Here is a 19238-nt window from a genome sequence, read left to right as displayed (position 1 = left end):
TCCAACCATCCATTTATCCATTCATCCCCTGCACTGTTCCCAAGTGCTCACTAAATAATTGTCAATTGGTTAAGTAAAGTGAAAAAGGACATGTGAGTACATTTTGGCCTTGAGGTCTTCTTTAGCAGTGTTCTTCAAACTGGGATATGGGGAGACTTTCCAAGGATTACATGGATGTGGATAATTTTAAGAGAATCAATCTCCAGGTCTTCACCTTCATTATGTTCCCTTTCCTGAAGCAGGTCTCCCCTATAAGGCTGTTGTCTTTGATGTTCTTCTTTCCCACCTCCCTTTTCACAGTGATCCTTTTCCACTTTGTAAAAGAAAGGGACCTCTCTCTCCCATCCCAAATTTTACTTCTTTGCCCTAAAGTAAATATTTCCAGGATGCCAAATAAAGGGTCAATTAGATAATTCCTCTTATCAAAGTTTCATAAATGCTTGCCCCCCTCCATCCATCTCATTGAGAGGTGCATTCCCAGCAAGTTTTACTTTTTATATTTAATAATTATTGATCCAGATTTATAGCATACATATATTGTTTTCATCAATTGTACGCTAATAATTGTAATGATAACTCAATCCCAAAGAATTTTTAACATAGCACTTCATAAAAATATTTTTATTTTTATTTATAGTTGTTTTCCTTGTAGAGACATATGATAGGATGAGCAATAGAAGACTCAAGCATAAAAGACTAGCACATAAAGGTAAAATTCTATGGGAAAAGAGAAATGGAAATAGAAGTTCAAGGAGAAATTTTCTCTTTTTTTTTTTTTTTTTGCGGTACGCGGGCCTCTCACTGTTGTGGCCTCTCCCCTTGCGGAGCACAGGCTCCGGACGCGCAGGCTCAGCGGCCATGGCTCACGGGCCCAGCCACTCCGCGGCATGTGGGATCCTTCCAGACTGGGCCACGAACCCGTGTCTCCTGCATCAGCAGGTGGACTCTCAACCACTGCGCCACCAGGGAAGCCCAAATTTTCTCATTTTTTAAAGCTTATTTATGTATTTTTAAATTTATGAGGGAGTAAATCAAATCACTATTATTTATATTCCATATGCACCCATTTGAAAGGGTGCAATAACAGTTTTCACCATCATTATTTACAATGAACAAAAATGTGTTTTTGTTTTAAAAACTTTTAACTTATGATAAGAAATTATAGATGTCAACTTAATATCCACTTAATTTCCACTATATACAAGGGAGAAATATAATTTTTCAAAATTCTTTTGAGAGTACTCGAGCAAAAAATTTGAAGACCAGCCACTGTCATGTACAGTACATAAAATGTAACATAAGGAGCCTTCAATTTAAGCCTGAACCTATTTAACGGCCTTATTAGGCCGTTAAACTTGATACTTCAAGGTTTGAGAAACCTCTCAAAACTATGTGAAATTTTGTGTTTATTGTTATGTGTACATTTTTCTACGTACAGTATAGTTCTCAAAGAGGTAGGTCCACAACCCAGAAAAGATGAAAAAGCCCTGACCAAAGTGTATAAAGTCTTAAGCTTCTTGACTTCGCTGTTTTTGTTATAGTTTATTTGTAATGGTCTCTATGCTTTTAACATAAACAATTTTGGTTCATTTCTGTATGTGTATAAAATAATATATACTAATTATGAAAAATCATGAAATAGGCACAATCCCCCTTACTTCATCACCAGCCTGAACCCTATCCTAGGCAACCTTTTAATTGTATTCCTTGTTGATTCAAAAGCCTTTCCTTTTTTCTTAATTTTGATAGGGAATGTTGGAAGTGCTTCATCCATAGAAAAATGCTGGGTGGCAATTTGGAAAACAGTTTTTAAAAGAATAGACATCATCTTCCCCTGACAATTCTATGTGGTTTCTTCCAGCATTTGATACCCAGCAGTCTAGCAAATAGGTTGACATAGTATTCAGGCTTAGAATTAGGAAAATTACATTTGGAAGTGACTGACAGCGCAGTAGTTTTAAAGCTTTGGATTTTAAAGTGTCACACACAGAGCAGATGAATGAAGATGTCAGAGCCAGGGCTAAAGGAGGACTCTGGTAATCCAGCCCTTGGTGTATAACCTTCAAACACCAATAAACAAGATTGTCTGTATTTAACATGTGACCTTTCTCATTCTGACTGGTAGGTCCAGATGTTTTCTCATTCAGCTGCCTGGTTGAAATCTGCTTTTTAACCGACTGCATTTCAATCTAGATTCGAGGTTGCAGAAATGACAGTCTTGAAAACTATATTCTTCAGTGAGTGATGCTGTCTAAACAGTAACATATGGAAATCCATGTTTTAATAATTAAAAATAATTTGCGACCTTACCCTTAATAGATTTGTTAATTATGTCAACTGAATAAGTAAAAATGGGATCGCAGTAGATAGTTCACTATATTAGTCAGTCTGGTGGCATTTTAAAAACGTTGGCGGGATTTGTTAGAACCAGGCTTTTCTGCACCTGCGTCTGCAGAGGCAGAATTCCCAGTCATGCCTTTGTTACCCTTTGTTACTCCTCAAAGAAGTTCATAGCAGCCCTAGAGAAAATAGGAAAGGCTCTTTATTAGCTTCTCTTAAGTCACTCTAGGCTTCTGGCCATACTTCTCACCCACTTTAATGTACCTTTATTACCTTTTTTCGTTACTTGGAGCCCAGAACTATTTCTGGCATTTTTGTATGAACTGTTACTCACCATTAACTTGATTTTCCGGTTCTAGTCCTTCAGGTTGTACTAGTTCTCTCTCTTAGATTATATAGAAAAGATAACTCTTTATTTTCTTCTTTTCTTATGGGAGAACTAAACTCTCACATTCTTGAGTGAACCCTCAGAGAGCTTCCCCATGTGCTTTGTACCACTGCTAACTTGTAGATCAGGGACAGTGCTCATTAATTAAGTAATAGTCATAGCCTAGTAAAGCACACTAAACCATTAACAGAATAGAAAATGAGACATAAAAAGACATAAAAGCACAAAATGTGACAAAGAACTAATACAATTAGAAAATCTGGATCTTTATGGATTTTAGTACAATTTAGAAAGAGAGCAAAAATCAGTAGTTACTTAGGTATTCTCTGAAGTGGATAACTATAGGAGATGTCCTGTGAGGCCAACTCCTACATTGATTGTTTTAGCCTCTTTCCTACTGCCAAGTAGCAGATACAACTTGTGTTTTTAACAAAAAATTTATTTAATTCTTTGAAAAGGGCATGGAATTAGTTACATAAGAACAAAAGGAGTTAAAGATAGTCTTATGAGGATTCGTCATATGAGTTTAATCATAGCTCAAAAGCTACACTTGTCACGATGCTTCTTGTAATAGTTGGTGAATGAGCTGCTAAACTCTCCCCTCTTGAGACAGTCAGTATCAGTGTAGCTGGCTATCAGTTGTTGGGTTTTTTTTTTTAATCCTTATAGTGTTCTTTAAAAAAAAAAACAGCTTTAGTGTGGTTATAATTTACATACCTTTAAGTGTCCAATTGAACGATTTTTAGTAAATTTACAGAGTTGGGCAACTAGCACCATGTTTTAGAACATTTCTGTCACCCTAAGAAAATTCCTTGTACCTGTTTGCAGTCACTCCCCGTTATTACTCCCAGCACCAGGCAACCACTAATTTGATTTTTGTCTCTATAGACTTACCATTAGTAAGTCTAATGGTAATTAGACTTACTTACATCCATCAATTAGTTCACCAATTGATGGATGTTCTGATTATTTCCATTTTTTTTGGCTTTTATGAATAATCCTGCTATGAGAATTTGTGTACAAATCTTTTTTTTTTTTTTTTTTTTTTTTTTTTTTTTTTTTTTTTGCGGTACGCGGGCCTCTCACTGTTGTGGCCTCTCCCATTGTGGAGCACAGGCTCCGACGCGCAGGCTCAGCGGCCATGGCTCATGCGCCCAGCTGCTCCGCAGCATGTGGGATCTTCCTGGACCGGGGCACAAACCCGCGTCCCCTGCATCGGCAGACGGACTCTCAACCACTGCGCCACCAGGGAAGCCCTGTGTACAAATCTTTGTGTGGACATAGGTTTTCATTTCTTTTGGGTAGATGCCTAAGAGTGGGATTGCTGGGTTGTATGGTAAATTTATGTTTAGTTTTATAAGAAACAGTCTATATTAGTTATTGATTGCAATATAACAAATTACCCCAAAACATAACAGCTTAAAACATTACAAAGCTATTATCTCAAGAATAGACGCACAGCTTATCTTGGTCCTCTGCTTCAGAGTCTCTCATAGGCTGCAATCAATGTATTGACCCAGACTGTGGTCTCATCTGAAGGCTTTAGTAGGGAAGGATCAACTACCAAATTCACTCATGTGCTTGTCAGAATTCAGTTCCTTGAAGGTTTTTGGACTGAGGGACTCATTTCCTCACTGTAGCTTGGCCAGAAACTGCCTTCAGTTCCTTGCCATGTGAACTGTCTAGCTTACTTCATCAGAGAAGCTCATGAGAAGCATGAGCGTGCACGCGAGAGAATGAGAACAAGATGGAAGTCATATTCTTTTATAGTATAATAACAGAAGTGATTTCCCATCACTTTTGCCATGTTCTTTTAATTAGAAGCAAATCACCTAGGTCCAACCCACATGCAAGGGGAGATTACACAAGGATATGAATACTAGGAGTCAGGGATTATTGGGAGCCATTTCAGAAGGCTGCCTACTGTATTGCCAAACTTTTCTTCCAAATGACTGTACCATTTTTCATTTCCACCAGCCATGTATTAGGTAGAGCTCCATTTTTTCCACGTACTCGCCAACACTCATTATTGTCTGTCTTTTTGCTGATAGCCATTCTAGTGGGTGTGAAGCAGTATCTCACTGTGGTTTTAATTTACATTTCTCTAATAACTAATGAGGTTGAATATCTTTGCCTGTTGTTCATTTGGTTAATTTCTTTGGTGAAATGTCAATTCAGATCTTTTTAACATTTTCAGTTTAGGTTATTTCTCTCATTATTGAGTTGTAAGAAATTTTCATTTATGAATCATGTTTTTGGTATCGAATCTAGATTCCAAGGTCACAAAGATATTATGTCTCAGCTAATATGCTAGGCCTTTATATACATTATTTTGCCTAATTTAATTACAGTAACAACCTTGTTAGGCGTAGATGTTATCACTGTTGCACAAATAAGAAAATTCACAGAAGTCAAGTGACTTGCTGAGATCACACAACTAGTTAGCACAGCTTGAACCTAGATTCTGTCTTATACTCCAAAGTTCATGTTCTTTCATCAGAACTTTTTTTAAAAAAGATATTCAAACCTATTTTCTGTGGGCAAAATAAGAGTGAAATATGGTATTGTTCCTTCCTTATAATTATTAGTGCCCATTCTGGTGCTATTTGAATACTGTTATTAGAAACTTCTATTTGTGATCATTGGAAGTTGCCTTTTTAAATAGAAAGGGGCATGTACTGCAGTTTGTTGCCTAGATTCCATCCTCATTTCATTCTGCCAGACAATATTCCCTCCACAGTTGCTGGTGGAGCTAGGATGCAGTTTTGCTTGCATTCTTGAAGTGTGTCACTGGGCAGCTGTTAAGCAGTTACACTTTACCCCCAGGGATGAGCATGTTCCAGTGACAAGATAGCTCATTCCCTTATGTGCTTTTAACGTTGTACATTCACCTAGGACAAGTCAGTGCTGAGTTCCTTCCATTGTTTCTTAGTGCTCTAATTCCATTATTTGAAAAACAGAGAGAGGGGAATGGAGGAAGCAGAGAAGAAGAAAAGTCCAAAGAATATATAGCAGATGGTAAATTTTATATTATTTTGTACATATTTTGTTTTAATTAATTTAATGTTTAAAAGAGCAAGAATCTTCTAACTCTTAAGCCTTATATTCATTTTTCTCTCTTCCAAGAATCCTTTATACCCTTTGAGTCTGGTTGATATACTTTAAGTTAGAAATACAATTTATTATTTTCTTCTGCTGTGGCCTAAGATGCTAGCCTTAGGCAAAATTACAACCTGTGCAATATTTTGGAAACATCTCCAACCTTAATTTTGTACTTGAAGCAAAGAACAAATAATTGTTTACTCCTTCCTTCCTCCTTGCCTTCTTTCTTTCCTTCCTTCTGTTCATTTGGTAAGCAGTCGCTGAACTATGTGCCCAACAGAGTGCTAAATATTAAGGGCGCTAGTGGAATGATATACAGACATTGACATCAAGGAGTGGCTACACAGAGAAGAAAATGGGGACTACCATAGGAGGAGCAGACGTGGAAAGGAAGTACAGAAGATAAAAACAGTGAGCCAAGTTGAGTATGAAACAAGTATAAGAAATCCAAGAGGTGATTGGAAGTATCTGTTGGGCTCAGCAGGGAGAACTGGCTGGAAATAAAGATTTGCGAGTCATTAGCAACAAAAAGTTGGATCAGGAGAATATGTAAAGTGAAAAAACAAAAGGTTCAAGAAACAGACCCCTGGAGACCATTCACACCTAGGAGGCAGAGAAAGAGGAGTAAACATGGAAAATAAATTAGGTAGGAATAGAACCAGGAATGAATAGAGTGAGGGAAGAGGTTCAAGAAGCAGGGACTGGTCAGTGGCATCCTGTTCTAAAGTAGCAGAGTAGGAGGGGCTGAAGCCAGACCACGCCAGGCAAAGAAATCATCTGGAAAACTGATCATCACTGTAGGACTTGGGACTTTCTCTAATGTATCATGAGGAGAAACTCTGCATACTACAGCTCATCTTCAGACTGTTGTAGACAAGTTGGGGGGTGATACAGCAAACTGACTGACTTCTTCCTTGGCTGGCCTTCTTGTTATCATTAAATTGGTTCAGGCTGCCCAAGGAGTTCATTCATTCATTCATTTATTCATTCAATACCTACGATAAGTGGGCCCTCTGGAAGGTTCTAGGGAACACAAAAGTTCTAGGTTCTGGCCCCTGCCTTGATGATGCTTCTGATCTATATGGGAAATAAACATGTTACTGTTGTACAGTTGACATAACACATACGTGTACTATGTATACCAAGAACTACTTATGCTCTGCATATATATAGAAGACATTTTCATTCCTTCCCTTACCCATCATCCTGAGTTTGGTGTTGTGACAGTCAGAATGTTTTCAACCAATTTAACTGTATTTGGATGACAATTTTTGAATTTTTCTAAGAATTATGTTTTAATATGCCTGAAATTTTTTTAAAAATTTATTTATTTTATTTTTGGCTGCATTGGGTCTTCGTTGCTGCCCATGGGCTTTCTCTCTAGTTGAGGCGAGTGGGGGCTACTCTTCGTTGCGGCACATGGGCTTCTCATTGCGGTGGCTTGTCTTGTTGCAGAGCACGGGCTCTAGGTGCACGGGCTTCAGTAGCTGTGGCTCACGGGCTCAGTAGTTGTGGTGCACAGGCTTATTTGCTCCGCGGCATGTGGGATCTTCCCGGACCAGGGATCGAACCCATGGCCCCTGCATTGGCAGGCGGATTCTTAACCACTGCGCCACTGCGCCTTAAATTTTTTTAATTGAACTCTGTTAAGAGAAAGATAGAGTGAATATTCTATACAAGAAAATTATGAATGAGAAGAAAGTTTTTTCTTCTAGATTTATAAATGAGATATCTACCAGGTACATATTTTAGTCTATCTCTAGTATGTTTAGGCAACATCCAAAACCTTAACCTCTTTAAACGCATTTTCAGTCAATATTTTTCAATGGATAACAGTTCTTTCTCAGAAATATAAATATAAAATAATAAATACACAGGTTGATCAATAGAAAAATTCATAGCTATAATGGACAAAAATGAAAAAATATACTTGTATACTTTTTTATAGTTTAGAAGGAACTTCCACACATCATGCTTTTCAGTCCTCACAACTCAAAGAATTCACCTGGCCTGATGATAGCTGAAGAGCTTAGCCCAACTGATCAGCTGTAACCATACCTACTGCTGATATGTAGTGTATTCCTGTTGTTAAAAGTAATAAATCTCCTCTTGTTCTAATGGAGAAGCAAAGAATCGCACTGAAATTATTAAGCAAAATTATTTTTACTATTATGGCAATGAATGAGCTATTTGATAGTCAGATAATAAGACAAAGATTAATGTCAGTAAAATTGAGGGTAGTTCCTTTGCAGCTGAAACTTTCTTCATGTTTTCATGCTAATGCTCTTGAATTTGAAGTGACATGATTTACTGATTACCAGTTTAGCTTCTTTAAGGGCAAGTTTAAAAGTCTGATAAGAATACGTTTTAATGAGAACTTAAACCAAATCAAATATTGTCCAAACTGCTACCTCTTATTTCATCGCTATTGAGATATCAATATTTTATCTCTTATTAGTCTGATTCACATTTTCCAAGTTTTTCCTAATTTTAAAATAATTGTTTTAAAGTTACTAGATGTCTATCATTTTAAATTTTAAAAGAAGAGAAAAATGAAAACATAATGGATACTATAAATCAATGACCAAAAGTTTTGTTTTCATTGAAACTTTATAATTTTACTGATTAGAAAATACTAAAACTTCATATTCTGGTTTTTTTTTTTGTGTGTGTTTTTTTTTGTGGTACGCGGGCCTCTCACTGCTGTGGCCTCTCCCATTGCGGAGCACAGGCTCCGGATGCACAGGCTCAGCGGCCATGGCTCACGGGCCCAGCCGCTCTGCGGCATGTGGGATCCTCCCGGACCGGGGCACGAACCTGCGTCCCCTGCATCGGCAGGCAGACTCTCAACCACTGCACCACCAGGGAAGCCCCAAAACTTCATATTCTTTAGTTCTCAAAATATAATTGGTTTTTCTCCCTTCTCACTTTACACAGAAAAATGTAAATTAGAAAATGAAAATGACCCATAATTTCAGTGTTCCTGTTCGTAATACAAAGAAGCCATTGTGGGAAAGGAGTACAGACATCAATTTTATAAGGAAAACTGTTCTAGTTAATCTGTCTGTGCTATATTGGGTGATAGCAACAAACTCTGTAGACTAAATACCTACAATACATATATCTCCCATTTTGCTCTTTAGTGCTTCAAGCTTCTAAATCCTATTAACAGCTGTCAAAACTTGGTAAACTATTTAGATGCTTTCACAATTTGTTTAATTGGTTACTTAGAAAATGACATGCTAGAAAAGCCCATTCCCCCACCCTTTCTTTTAGCCTGGCTGAACATCTGTAGCATTAGGGCCTCATTATCTCTGAATTGGCATAGCAAATCAGTGGCATCATTAAAATGCCACATTAAGATGATTAAGCTTCTTTGTTATCCAGTTGACTTTTGCATGTGCTGAGGATTTCATGGTTATGACCCCCAATCCTCGTAAAACACTTAAACAACATCACCGTTTTGTGTCTTCCCTGTCTCACAGTCGCTGTCTGGTTTTGTCCCTTCTCACAGTATCTTTGGCAAACTTGAAGCTATTACTCCAGACTTTGTCCTGATTTAAACTGGATTCTGAGATCTCATAGTTCAGAGTGGAAATTCAGAACCTGCTTTTTACACTGGGAAGTTCATACTAAAAACATGTTATCCAAGACACCCAAGTTGCCTGTTCTGTTTGCCATCTTTGATAGGTTCTTCTCTCCAACTGAGCATTTTATGTGCCTGTAAAACAAACTGAGGCACGGTTGGCTGAGACTGCTATTGCCCCTGAAGGATTTAGCTGTTGGATCCTTTCCAAGACCCATTGTTTTTGCAATGTCTCAGGTGAAACCAAAAATGTCTACTCTGGAGTGCAAACCTTTCATGTGATAAGCATCACCCCAGGAAATGAGACCATGTGCCTCAGCCCCGGTGAGCCAAGCCTTTGTTCTTTTCAGCCTACAAAATTCTCTCTGGGGGGTGTGTGTGTGTTAGTGTGTGTCATCTTCCTAAGAGGCCTCCAGAACATAGACAAAGATGGGAGCAATTGTACCCCAGAGTAGCTCCTTTAGAAAGAAGTTCAGCTTAATCTAATTTTCTGTGGGTTAGATTCAATTTAGACATCTTTTCCCCCCTCTGGGAATGTTTAGCAATTACCTTTATCAGCAGTTTGTGGTTTGGTATGTTCTTTTCTCCACAAACTCAGTTATAAAAAATTTACTCAGGAAGCCTTTACCATTTTTTGTTATGAAGTATATCATACATAAAAAAGGCAAATATAATTACATGTATAAAGAATAATAGCAAAACAAGCATCCATGGGCCCACCACCTGGCTTAAGAAATAAAATATTGCTAGTGCCTGTGAAGATTCTTGAGAGTCAAGTGGCAATTTAAGCCATGTGTCTAAGGAACCTAATATATTTAATAAGAGACTGGAATTTACAAAACTGAAATGGGAGATTATTCACATTACAAAAGGTCTGTTCACTGTACAGAAGACTTCAGGATGCTGTGGGGGCCTCTCCTCAAGTATATTCAAGTATTTCTTGCCAGATCTTTAAGACTTTCTGCCTTTAGTAACAGTTCACTGACAACTGAAAAATTGAGGAAAAATGAAGATAAACATCTCTGAATGTATAATGTAAATCTGTGGAACAATATTATTGGTTTTACATGTAATGTTTTATGAAGACAGAAACAGGAGAATTTTTTGCTAGTTTAAGGTATCTAGGAAGACTTCATGGAAGAAAGGGCATTTAAACAGCATCTGGAAATTTGAATAGAATGTTGATGTGGGGAAGGGCATTTTAGGTAAAGGAAAGACTGGAGAAGAGGTTTGGAAAACTGCAGTTAGTAAGATGGCTACTGTGCTTCTCAAACTTTAATGTGTATAAGAATCCTTGAGGATTTGTTGAAATGCAAAATCTGATCCAGTAAGTCTAGGGTGAGGCCTGAGAGTCTGCATTCCTAACAAGCTCCCAGGGGATGCTGGAACTGCTGATTCAAGGACCTCACTTTGAGTAGCAAGGTTCTAGTCTAGAGAGAAGGATGATTCAAGGAGTCTAGTGAGAAATGAGATGATCAGGTCGGCTTGGGGCAGATTCTAGACAGGTCCTTGAATGTCTCACTAAGGAGTTTGGACTTTATTCTGTAAACAAAATGAAATCCTTGTAAGTTTCTGAACAAGAGTTTTAGTACTACAGGATGATTAATCTGGCAATAAGATATAATCTAAAAGAGAGGTCACATATACCGTGGACCAGTTAGGAAGTTAATGTAGTGGTATATTCATGTATTAAGTATTTATTGTGTATGTACTTTATGCAGAGCACTGTGTCAGATTCTAGAGCAGCAGTTCTCAAACTCCATTGTGCATAAGATTTGCCTAGAAAACATATATATTTTTTAACATCTTTATTGGAGTATAATTGCTTTACAATGGTGTGTTAGTTTCCGCTTTATAACAAAGTGAATCAGCTATACATATACATATATCCCCATATCTCCTCCCTCTTGCGTCTCCCTCCCACCCTCCCTATCCCACCCCTCTAGGTGGTCACAAAGCACCGAGCTGATCTCCCCGTGCTATGCAGCTGCTTCCCACTAGCTATCTATTTTACATTTGGTAGTGTATATATAAGTCCATGCCACTCTCTCACTTCGTCCCAGCTTACCCTTCCCCCTCCCCGTGTCCTCCAGTCCATTCTCTACGTCTGCGTCTTTATTCCTGTCCTGCCCCTAGGTTCTTCAGAACCTTTTTTTTTTTTTAGATTCCATATATATGTGTTAGCATACGGTATTTGTTTTTCTCTTTCTCTTTCTGACTTACTTCACTCTGTATGACAAACTCTAGGTCCATCCACCTCACTACAAATAACTCAATTTCGTTTCTTTTTATGGCTGAGTAATATTCCATTGTATATACATGCCACATCTTTATCCATTCATCTGTTGATGGACACTTGGGTTTCTTCCATGTCCTTGCTATTGTAAATAGAGCTGCAATGAACGTTGTGGTACATGACTCTTTTAAATTATGGTTTTCTCAGGGTATATGCCCAGTAGTGGGATTGCTGGGTCGTATGTAGTTCTATTTTTAGTTTTTTAAGGAAACTCCATACTGTTCTCCATAGTAGCTGTATCAATTTACATTCCCACCAACAGTGCAAGAGGGTTCCCTTTTCTCCACACCCTCTCCAGCATTTATTGTTTGTAGATTTTTTGATGATGGCCATTCTGACTGGTGTGAGGTGATACCTTATTGCATTTCTCTAATGATTAGTGATGTTGAGCATCCTTTCATGTGTTTGTTGGCAATCTGTATATCTTCCTTGGAGAAATGTCTATTTAGGTCTTCTGCCCATTTTTGGATTGGCTTGTTTGTTTTTTTGATATTGAGCTGCTTGTAAATTTTGGAGATTAATCCTTTGTCAGTTGCTTCATTTGCAAATATTTTCTCCCATTCTGAGGGTTGTCTTTTTGTCTTGTTTATGGTTTCCTTTGCTGTGCAAAAGCTTTTAAGCTTCATTGGGTCCATTTGTTTATTTTTGCTTTTATTTCCATTTCTCTAGGAGGTGGGTCAAAAAGGATCTCGCTGTGATTTATGTCATAGAGTGTTCTGCCTATGTTTTCCTCTAAGAGTTTTATAGTGTCTGGCCTTACATTTAGGTCTTTAATCCATTTTGAGTAGAAAACATATTTTTAATGCATGTTTCCAGCCCCCACACCCCCAATTTGGGACCCCCAAAATTTCTATTTTAAAACCCCACAACCTCTCGTCTCACAGATACAGGTGAAGCAGTGTCATAGGGGATACTGAGTTGAAAACAAAACAAAAAACAAATAACAAACCTGTGTAGCTTCTGACCTCAGATAGCTTACATGTCCATATGGGAGATGAGGTGAGCTTACAAGTAACTCAAAGAAGGAAGGAACAGATTATTTTGCAGCCGGGGGATCAGGGAAGGCATAGTAGGGGGAAATGGCATATTAGTTTTGCCTTAAAAGATGTGTAGGATTTGGACCCGTGGTATTGTTGGGGAAAGACCTTTAGGGCAGTGGAAATAATAAAAGGAAGGATACTTAGAAGTTGTTTAGTTTGGTTAAAGATATCTCAGTATTCAGAATCAACATTACAAAAATTGTTGGGGCCAGATATTGAAAGGTCTTTTAAATTCTTTGTTTCTGAGTTTGGATTTTATTTTGTAGGCAGCAGAGGATATTGGAGAATTTGGACAGGGTCATGATATGACCAGAGCTACAGTTTACAAGAACCATCTGGTGGCAGAGTATAGCATGAGCTGGAAAGGGAAGAGAAAGGAGACGGGAGAACAATGTAGAGGCTACCACAATAGGAGAGCAATCAGGGTCTGAGATTTGGGATAAGGAGGGTGTAAAAGAGTGGGGAGGAGAAGCAGACTGGAGAGAGGGTACAAAAATAAAACCAATGGGTGATTAAACGTGGGGTGCAAACAAGAGGAAGGAAAGATGACTGTAAAGGTTCTAACCTGAATAACTATGAAGATACCTAGGAGGCCTTTGGGAACAGAGGACTGAAGAAGGGGAGAGAGATTACACCTGGAGATACATATTTGGTGATTAATCATGTAAAATGCTAGTTGAAGCCTTAAGAGTGGATGAAGTTGCCATAGGGGAGGGGGTATAGAGGGAAGAAAAAAGGGGGTTAAGGACAGTATTTGGGAGGCGGAGCTGGGGGAAGAGCTAGAAAGAGGCAATCAGAAAGGTGAGGAAAGAAGGTACAGTTTCACTGAAGAAGCAGAAATACAGAAGAACAAGGAGTGGAGGTCAACAGTATCAAGGGCTACAGAGAAGCTGGGGAGAATGGCACACAAAAGGCCATTAGATTTAAGAATCAGGAGTTTATTGATGATCTTCAAGGGAGCAGATTCAGTGAATTATGGAGGCAGAAGCCAGATTACAGGGAATTTTATATCAGTTTTGAGATCGTAGAGACAGTAAGCACAGATTACTTCTGTATGAAATCTATCTAGAAAGGAATGTTGAGAGAGGATGAGTTTAGGTATGATGGGATGAGAGGCTAAACTAAATTGCAAAGGGAATAGAAAAGAGGAGTTGGCATCTAGAGAACCTGAGGACGTAGAATCTATAGGACTTGGAGACTGACTTGATGTGGAGATTGGACGGAAAAGGATTCCAGTTTCAAGACTTGGAGAATGCAAGAAGGAAGATGCCATGTGTGACTATAAAGGCATCATAAGTTAGCAGCAATTTTGGGTTCAAAGATGACAATTTGATTTTAGATATGTTTCTTAATGTTTTCAAGGGATACTAAGTAGAATGCCCCCACCTTTCCTCTGCTCCAATAAATTTTCCTCCCAAGGAAGAGAATGAACCTCTCAGTCCTTAGAGCAGACTAGTGTCGTTTCTGGTAGTTTTGGTGGACTATATTTGGAGACTGGGTGCTAAGCCCAATAATCTCTCAGGAATCCCTTTTTTATCTTAGATACTAATGTATTCTAATGTTCAGCTCTGTTTATTTTCACATGGTAAACCATAATGAATTGTTGATCCCCAGTAACCATGCAGAGAGGACATCCAGTTCTTTTATCTAAAACTGGTAGGACTCCAAGGGCAAACCAATAACTATACCAGGAGCTCTTTTGGTCTGCTAAGTCCCAGGGACTTCCTTAATGCCCTGTCCATGTGTCTGTATGCGTTCCCTTAGAGCCCTGGGTCTCAAATACTGTCTTCCTTGTTCTATGGCTAAGTCCCAAATGACAAAAGCCAAGAATTTGTTTTGAGCCAGGTCGGGGTAGTATTGAGTTCTAGGTCAAGCCCATTAAAGCCAAAATCCTGAGAGAAGGAGCAACCCTCTCATGTCCTGTGTTTTCAGAAAGACCTGAAACATTGATCTTACTAGTTTTTAATTGTCACTGACCACAGAATGGCCTGAGTCTGTTCATATTAACATTTACAACGAAATTGAAAAGGATCCTTCTCTGCCGGCCCTTTCTGTATGCTGTTTCTGGTTTTCAGTAGCTGAAGTTTTCCGTTGAGTTTCTTTTAAACGCCTACATGCAAACTAAAGAGCATTCAAGCTTTGGTGGGATGTCACCCACAGCTGGAGTGATGGAGGAAGAGAGGAGGGTACACGCCTCAGGTGCATCCTTCTCTTTCAAAAAAAAAATTTTTTTTAAAGCAAAAACCACTTAAGAAAACAAATTCCATCTGAAAGCAGGCAAGATGTGTCCAGAGAAAGAAGGGAATGAATCTCTCTCCATTCCCTTCTCATCCGTTTCCCGTAGGAAACGTATATCAATTCATGTATAATCCAGATGCATAGGATGGGCAAATTTGAAACACGTTGGATGTTTCCTGTAGCCCTACATTTCTTCTAATCACGGAGTGAAAGATTGTGAACCATGAACCGTGATGAGAAGCAGTGGAACAGTGTTGCAGCAATGGCTCCTCTGTTGGTGGTTAGGCCCTGTCTTGCTCTATTAAGCAAACACAGTTAATATAGATGAAAGGTAACCCTGATAGAAGTGAAAATTGAAACTTGAGTGGAAGGTAGCAAGCCAGGCACAGCTGCAGTTATACTTCCTCCTATGTGGCAACAGGAGCTGCACTTACTGGTGTTGTTTGGAAGGGATGTCGTTTTTTAAAATATCTTTTCTTCAGTGTGTTTTGGTTTTTAAAGTCTACCCCATTGATGGGGGAGTGTGGAATATGATAGTAAGGGGCATATTAGACTTGATGTGTCAGAGTGTGAGGCCAAATCCAAGCTCAGTGTTCTAAGCACAGTTAATCTGCTATTAACTGGCTGTATAACTTTGGACTACTCACCAAAAACGTCTCTGATCCTGGATTTCCTTACCTGAAAATCAAGGGTTGGATTAGATGATCTCTAAACTCCCTTCGAGCCCTGAAATTCCATTGATTTGTGATTCCTCATGGAGCATTACAATTTCCAGTTTCTAAGAATGAATTTTTTTTAAGTAAGCATTTATGCAGCCTTATACATATATGAAAAAATCCCTTGTAAATATTTATTGTTATTATATCAGGCAAATATTTAGGTTTTCTTAGTATCAGTACATAAATTTACCTTCTTCATTTCTTATGTTCTTCAGCTTAAGAGTGCTGCACCTCTTTTTGAGATAGTACCTGATCAGCCAACTCACTTTGGCCAGCCCCACCTCTCCTATCCAGTCCTACAACTCTAGGACCTCGAGTTTAGTCCTCCCTAACTTGGGTATAGGTGCCCTTCCCCTTGCTTAGGTTGAGCTTCATTTACCTGTGTCAATGAAAATGACTCCTTAGAAGGTTATGTTAAAGGATTACTTCTCCTTTTATCTTTCTCAACACTATTTCACTAGTACTGCCAGCTTCCTCTACATTCAGTGTTCTCTCTTTATTGGTTCCGAGAGAGAGAGAGATAAGACTCATTTTAGCAGTTGGTATACATGGAAGGGGAAGAGGCAGAGCATGGCTTAAAATCAGAAAAAAACATGTTAACTATTCAACTCTCAGTCTTAGTGGCATAAATTGGATGCAATTGAAGAATTAAAGCAGCATTTTCTTCTTGAAGCCAAGGAGAACATCACCTTGCCTTGTAACTGCAACCACCAAAAGAGTACTAAATCTGAGAACCTTTCTCCTCCCCCGGTACTGGAGAAGAATTGCTCAAAATGTTTTCTTCATAGTCGCTTTGAACAGTTATAGCTAAAATCTATTCTCTCTAATTTTCTGGATGGCCTAAAACGCTGTCATCTCTTTGTGTGCGTGCGCGCGCGTGTGCGCAGGCGCGTGCATGTGTCTGTGTTTTCCCCTGACTATGGTTCTGAATTCAAATAACGTGTGATCATCCTAATGGTATTTTCTTGTTTTGTGGATGTACAATATTGTTAGCTTCATTTGGTATTTAATTGTCAGTTGTGGGTCTCTGCTCTTTGAGCTGCTTTGATAGCTCCAAAACCAATCATTGTTCATTTCTTGCATTTTCCTCCCTGCAGATGATTCAATGAAAGTGAAAGATGAATACAGTGAAGGGGATGAGAATGTTTTAAAGCCAGAACCCTTGGGAAATGCAGAAGAGCCTGAAGTTCCTTACAGCTATTCAAGAGAATATAATGAATATGAAAACATTAAGTTGGAGAGACACGTTGTCTCATACGATAGCAGCAGGCCAACCAGTGGCAAGATGAACTGCGATGTGTGTGGATTATCCTGCATTAGCTTCAATGTCTTAATGGTTCATAAGCGGAGCCATACTGGTAAATAGTCTCCTTTATCCATTGTTCTGAAAACTGTCCTAATTCAACCACAGGAGAAAAGAAGTTGTGGTATTTAAGACTTACTTTTGATTACTTTCATTGGTTTTTGCTAAAATTCTGATGTATCTCTCCCTCTCTGTATTTCCATTTACCCAGTGATTTTTATTCCTGCTTCATGGTGCATTTGGCAAACATATTGCAAATGCTATGAATAAAAGAAGACTGTAGAGAGCACAGTGTTCTAGGTCAGCCACATATTTTTCTTCAGTTAATAAGTGGGAGTTAAATTGTGTGATATGCTTTTTAGGCGTCTTTCATATATTTTTGCATAACTTTTAAAAAAGCAGATCTCATTGTATTGAGTTCAAATTTGGTAGATGAAAGGACATAGCTTTTTTTTTTGCTGTACGCGGGCCTCTCACTGCTGTGGCCTCTTACGTCGCGGAGCACAGGCTCCGGATGCGCAGGCTCAGTGGCCACGACTCACGGGCCCAACCGCTCCGCGGCATGTGGGATCTTCCCAGACCGGGGCACGAACCCGTGTCCCCTGCATCGGCAGGCGGACTCTCAACCACTGCGCCACCAGGGAAGCCCAGGACATAGCTTTTATTAACAATTTTAAAAAATTTATTTTCGGACAACAAAAAGGCAGTCAATAGAAATGCATACAAACATAACACTCCCAGTGAGCCCAATAGATTTCATCTGACATCGGATATGACGACTTTAAAAAGCATTTCTTGAATTAAAGAAAAAAAACACTGCTGGCTCTTTATACCTTGTTAGGACTTCAGTCTGTGACTCTTTTTACAGATTGAGATTACATTCAAAAGGAATGCTAAGTAATGTAAAAACTTAAATCTAGAAAGCACTTCTAAAGCTGCTCTTATTGTTTTGCTCTGATCCAAGACAAGATGCCTCAAGTAGCCTTGCTAGGTGAGTGCTTTTTCTCTTCTGGAGGGAAGATTCCATAAGTAAGTCTTAGGCTTGCTTTGAAATACAGCTCCCATCTGATCCCAATACGAACAGAAACTATCTAAAAAATGAGCTTTTGCCATAGGCATCTAATCTGTGCATATGTTTCGCCACTTGCTGGGTGATCAGAAATCTCTTTTTTGTCCTTTTTAAAGGTGAACGCCCATTCCAGTGTAATCAGTGTGGGGCATCTTTTACTCAGAAAGGTAACCTCCTCCGCCACATTAAACTGCACACAGGGGAAAAACCTTTTAAGTGTCACCTCTGCAACTATGCATGCCAGAGAAGAGATGCACTCACAGGTCATCTTAGGACACATTCTGGTAAGTGAGAGCAATGAGCATTCCATATCTAGTTAATGTGTGTTCCTCAGTGCCCATTGCGGAAACTAGAAAGAGTTAAGTGTGGAGGTTTTAATCTGTCACTCCGGTTCTGAAGGGTTACAACAGCAGAGACCTCTAGGGCTAATTACACTTCCATTAAGGCGTTAATTGCTCTCCGTCTGGCTCAATGGGGTTGATCACCTCCGTACCATCTTTGCGCCCCTAGAGAACATCACAGTCAGACAGGAAAAGCCTGCCCTATAAAAATGCTTTTTTAATTTTTGCAAAAAAAATTATAGCCATCAGTATTTTTATGGTAAACTTTATTAAAAGATTATTTTCCTAAAAATATACACACATACTTTTCATTCAAAAGTCTGGATAAAGCAAATGATGTACTGTTTGTAAATTATGTAAAACTGTAAACTGGGTATGACTCATTGTTGGGGGTTAGTTTTGGCTAGTCTGGGCTAAATTGGGGAGTTTTGGCCATTCTGGTCTAAATTTCTTTTTTTTGCATTGAGATATAATTGACAATATAACATAGTATTAGTTTTAGGTATATATGAGCTAAATTTCTTAAACCCAACTTTCTTCTTCATCAGCCTATTTATTTTTAGTCTCTAAAAGATGAGCAGCAGTAAGAATTCATAAAAAGCTATGTTCTGTCTTGATGTTTTCGCTCCTATTTTAACCACGGAAGATACATTTTTTTCAACATTTAGAATTTCCCTCCTAGAAAAATAAAACTGAGTTTATTTTCAAATTTGGGACCTCATGTTCTTGATGTTATCTGACAAAATTTTAATTGAAGAGCTTTGTTTTTATGTCAATTCACATTCTGCTTTGATGAAAACCCAGCCCCAAACCCGC

General features: G+C 38.7%; 1 protein-coding gene across 3 annotated transcripts in view; it reads left to right on the top strand.

The window, feature by feature from the left end:
- The window catches only part of IKZF3 (IKAROS family zinc finger 3), an 89143-nt gene that overhangs the window by 41687 nt on the left and 28218 nt on the right, over nucleotides 1–19238 (top strand). For 2 of the 3 annotated variants that reach the window (XM_073797238.1, XM_004311568.4), the window contains exons 4-5: nucleotides 16807–17067; nucleotides 18198–18365. In XM_073797238.1, coding sequence (XP_073653339.1) covers nucleotides 16807–17067; nucleotides 18198–18365 — 429 coding nt within the window. The remainder of the gene's footprint in view (nucleotides 1–16806; nucleotides 17068–18197; nucleotides 18366–19238) is intronic. The other variant, XM_073797239.1, reaches the window with a different exon arrangement.

This window comes from Tursiops truncatus, chromosome 20 (genome assembly GCF_011762595.2).
Source record: "Tursiops truncatus isolate mTurTru1 chromosome 20, mTurTru1.mat.Y, whole genome shotgun sequence".
NCBI lineage: Eukaryota > Metazoa > Chordata > Mammalia > Artiodactyla > Delphinidae > Tursiops > Tursiops truncatus.
The sequence above is the reverse complement of the archived record's forward strand: the minus strand, read 5'-3'. Positions and strand labels throughout refer to the sequence as shown.